Source organism: Cyprinodon variegatus, unplaced genomic scaffold (genome assembly GCF_000732505.1).
Source record: "Cyprinodon variegatus isolate N-32 unplaced genomic scaffold, C_variegatus-1.0 Scaffold789, whole genome shotgun sequence".
Classification (NCBI taxonomy): Eukaryota; Metazoa; Chordata; class Actinopteri; order Cyprinodontiformes; family Cyprinodontidae; genus Cyprinodon; species Cyprinodon variegatus.
In genome coordinates, this window is record NW_015151242.1 from 204675 (window position 1) to 208980 (window position 4306).

The 4306-nt window shown below is 44.9% G+C and overlaps 1 protein-coding gene across 1 annotated transcript; it reads right to left on the bottom strand.

Moving 5' to 3' along the window:
• Window positions 1-712: 712 nt before the first annotated feature.
• Window positions 713-3974, bottom strand: LOC107098563 (zinc finger protein 703-like). Its single transcript, XM_015396302.1, has 2 exons — window positions 3365-3974; window positions 713-2983 (listed from the first exon to the last, which is right to left on the bottom strand). Exons 1-2 carry the CDS (start codon window positions 3614-3616, stop codon window positions 1511-1513), a joined length of 1725 nt encoding a protein of 574 aa, XP_015251788.1. The 5' UTR covers window positions 3617-3974; the 3' UTR covers window positions 713-1510.
• Between the last annotated feature and the right edge of the window lie 332 nt (window positions 3975-4306).

The following is a 4306-nucleotide window of genomic DNA, read 5'->3' on the forward strand; positions in this document are numbered from 1 at the left end:
ACTTAATCCTTGAACACCCTGACAGCCAAATAGAGGAGACACACTATCAGGGACCAAACATTCAAATCCCAGATAAACCAAGTCCTTCAATTTGAATTAGTTCCTAAAACCAAAGATTGCTAAAGCAGCAAGAAAACAAGTCTTCTCATGAGATCAGGGGCTTCCTGTAAGAGAAAGTCTGCACTCCTCAGGGGACGTGTCAGTGTCTTGATGAATATTTCTCTATTAACCACCTCCCATTGTCAGCTATGGCCTTTGTGCTACAGGCCAATCCATCAGATGTGTGAGGAGATCCTAGGTCGACACCTCCCTGAGGTCATTATTGAAGTCCCAGTGACCCACACAGCACATGCACTTTGCTGAGGAGGCTGTTTCTTTCTCACCTTTGCAAACTAGAATCAGCAATTAAAAGCTGCAAACAACAAAAGCAAGGCAGGGGTGATGGAAGGAGGAGAGATGAAAGTCCTTGGAGAATAGCTAACAGGACTAATGTGACCCAAGATGCCCTCTTAGGGACAGACCTGTCAAGTGATATGTGCCATGAAATATTACTCATGGCCAGATACAGCACAGCTGTAAGAGCCGAAATGATAGATAGTCCTAGATAAGTGCTGCGCTGCAGTCAAACGAGATTTACTGTGTCCTACGAGGCTGGAAACAAAAAGGTGCCATATATAGAATTCAATGAGAGGAAGAAAACAAGTTAAAATGCAACCAAGAATCATTTATTCAAAATATGACCTTTTCCTGTTGGTCAGACAGGACAGCCATTATTTTTGTTCATGTCATTTTTAATTTTGCACCATATTCATAGGTGACATCTCAACAACTTGCTGATCTCTTGTAAGCTTGAAAAAATATTACATCTTTGTATATTTACAAATAGAAATAACTGTTGCATTGTTCAAGATATTTCTCAGACATGCAAATCTCTGAAGTGGCCGTACGCAATCGATGATTTCAGGAAATGAAAAACAAAACAGAAAATGGGAGACAGTGAAGGAGATCTAACAAAACAGCTCCTTAGAATTAAGCCTCACAATTAATCTATATTTTTATTTGTCAATGTTATGATAAAAACGGTACTATAGTTAAATCAATCTTTCTCTCTTGGAAAACTTCAGAAAGTCACCCCTGTTCTTTAGCGGAAAACAAAGCGCTTCAATACAAAATAAATACAGATTTTTAATTCTGGAGAGAAGACGTTTTAAAATCAAAGCAAAACTCCAAACTCAGGAGATAATCTCATATTTTTCAAGATCAGATTTCTGCTGTCTTTAATCAAAGTCTGTTGGTCTCTTGGATTCTGTTGCAGACAATCTTTCGGAGGCCTTTTCCCTCTGGAGCATTGGTCACGATCCTGAGGCAAACAGGTGGTATTCCTGGCAGGCCAACTGGCATGATGCCTTGCACTTACAATGACCTCACTCACATGAATCTATCTTTATTTCAGTCTCAACAGTCCAAGCTGGTGCCTGTGGAAGATGAGTGATTATGGTGTTTGGGTTAATCACTGATATCCCAGGGCCGAGGCAGATCCAAGTCTCTGGCTGTAGAGGGCATAGGGGGAGTAGTAGGCTGAGGAAGAGGGAAGAGTTGGCATTTGAAGTCCTGGGTTGCCTGGCAAGTGTGATTTGCCATAGGGATGGTAACGTGCCAAGCCTAATCCTGGGGAGCCTCGTAGAGAGAAGGAGCTGGGCAGAGCTCCGGGGCTGCTGGGAGGGGGCAAGTGAAGATGGCATGAGGCTGAAGAAGAAACTGAGGGATAGGCTGATAGCAGCTTGCTGTCCACCATCCCAGGCAGGGAAGTGTGGGTACGCAAATGAGCCAAAAGCTCCTCTGATGTGGCAAAACGCTTATCACAAGGCCCACTGACAGATACCCAGTTACAAGCATGCGGAAGGGGCTCATTTGGGACCATGAAACCATATGTGTAAAGGGGGTGGGAAAGGGAGGGTGTGCTGCTGGATGACAGGGAGCCAGAGTGTAAGGAGTGAAGGTGGTGTGAGGGGTAAACCAGAGGAAAACCTGACTTGAGGCTTGAAGGGTCATGGATACACGTGGAGCAGTTACTACCACCAAGGTGGGGGGCGTTGGGGTAACTCAAACAGTAAGGGTCTCGACACAAACCTTGCATCAGAGATGGTGGGGAAGCTCCGGTTAGGGGGCTGGAGCTGGGGTGCTTTCCTTGAATTCCTAAGCCCAAACTGGACTTGGTGGGATCCAAGCTGGGAACAAAATGTGAGGGATAGCTGGTGTAGGCCCCTACAATAGAACCGTGGTATCCCATAGTAGCTGGGGGTAAGGGGAAGACAGAATGTCCTGGTTTAAATGGAGAGACTGGAGCAATGTGTCCAGAGCTGAGAGCAGGCTGGGAAGAGCCCTGAGGGTCCGTCTTGCTCTCTGGCCGTGGGCTGCTGGCTGAGCTGGCATTGCTTGAGTTTGCACTGGCCCTTACTTGGCTTGAGTTGGCTAAGTGAGCACTATCCAAACTTGGCTTTGCTACATCAGAGTCTTTTTTGCCAGGTGCATTGCTGCTATTATCCAAGCTCGCCTGCTCCGGTTTGCTGTCTGTATGCGGTGTCTGGGAGTGTGATGAAGGCTGCATGGAAGGGGAATGGCTCTTTCTTTGGGGCAGAGGAGAGCTGGAGTTTGGTGATCTGGAATGGGAGGAAAAAGATTGACATGGAGTATTTTCTCCACTGGAATTTCCATTCGGCACTCTTAAAGCTGCTTTATCCGATGCCCCCTTTGTCACATCTTTACGACAGTCACTTGATGACTTTGAGTAGGGCTTGAAGCTGGATTTGTCATCCAAGGACTGGTGCTGCTCCCCGGGCTTGGATGACCTGCCAGACGACTCCTTGTCTCCTAGAGCGCCAGCAGAGAGGGAGGTCAACTTGGAGGAGGAGGGAGGGTCAGGTTTGCCAATTTGAGAGCAGGTCTGGGCCAGCAGAGCCAAAGGACTCTTCTTGGCATCCAGCTAAGGAGAACAAGAGAGGTAAAAGGGTGAACTTTATTTGCTTTAAATAAAATATTATTTGAGTCTAAATTCTAGAGTGAGAATAAAAACATAAATATATTTATGGCATTGTAAATCTACATATAATATAAATTATACTTTTTGATTTTTTTTATTAAATATATGCACTTTAAGCTACCTACTGGACATAGAGTGCATTTAAAGGCATCTTCTGAAACAGAAATAATAAAAAAAAATTTTTTTTTCAAGAATCTAATTAGTCAAGACTGTTTATGTGAAGCAGGAATTAAAACAAACAATGAGGCCAACGAAGGTTGTTTTTTTTTTTTTAAATAGATTTATATATATATGTATTTATATTAATATAAAAAGAAAACTTACTTCAATGCTAACCGGCGCAGAGGTGAGGGGCTGTAGGTACTCCGGGTGCAGCAGGTGACCGCTGTGAGCCGTCAACATATTTACAATGCGGACAGGAAGCCTTTTAGCTTGACGTGACGGGTCCGAGGGAGAAAGAAGAGACGCAGGTTTGGGAGAAGACGCGCTCTCTGCTCTTCTCCGGTGTGGATCACCGCTGCGCTCCGGGGACTGACTGCGTAAAAGCACTTCAGATCCACGAGGGAGATCTCTCATCTGGGTCTGGGCGTAAACAGAGCCAATGACATGCGGGGAGCGGGCGCGGGGTTTAGTTTCATTTATCTGCACATTTCATGATGATAAATTGAGCAGAATAAAGTGCGTTAATCCAAAATCAGCAGCGCGCAAAAGATGCGTCCTCCGTCGCAAAAACAAACCCTTTTATGAAATAAGAAATACCCAAAGTGTCATCCTTCAAAGATACTCGCCAAATACTCCTTTATCCAGGAAATGGGTTTGAAAAAGAACAACAAAATAAGAGGAAAGTTGTTAGAATAAGCCAGCAGAAGAAATCGTGTGCAGCTGTCCTGCGCGGTGCGTGTTTCTGAACGTCGCTGCAGCTGCCTCTCAGTCTCTCACTGCTTAATCCACAGACTGAGGATGTGAGGGGAGGAATTTCAAAGCAGGCAGCCGCCATCCAATCACAAGCCGCTGCTTGCTGAGAGGGAGGTGGACTAAGTAAATGGGCGTGCTTTGCTTCATGGCCCCACCACCATGGGGAAGAAGAAGCTGCAATGTTGCTGGAAATTTGTGCCAGTGACCTCCAAGTTGCACATGGAGAACATAGCAAGACAAACTCACCATGCAAGGCAGAACACAACCCTTAGATAGATAGATAGATAGATAGATAGATAGATAGATAGATAGATAGATAGATAGATAGATAGATAGATAGATAGATAGATA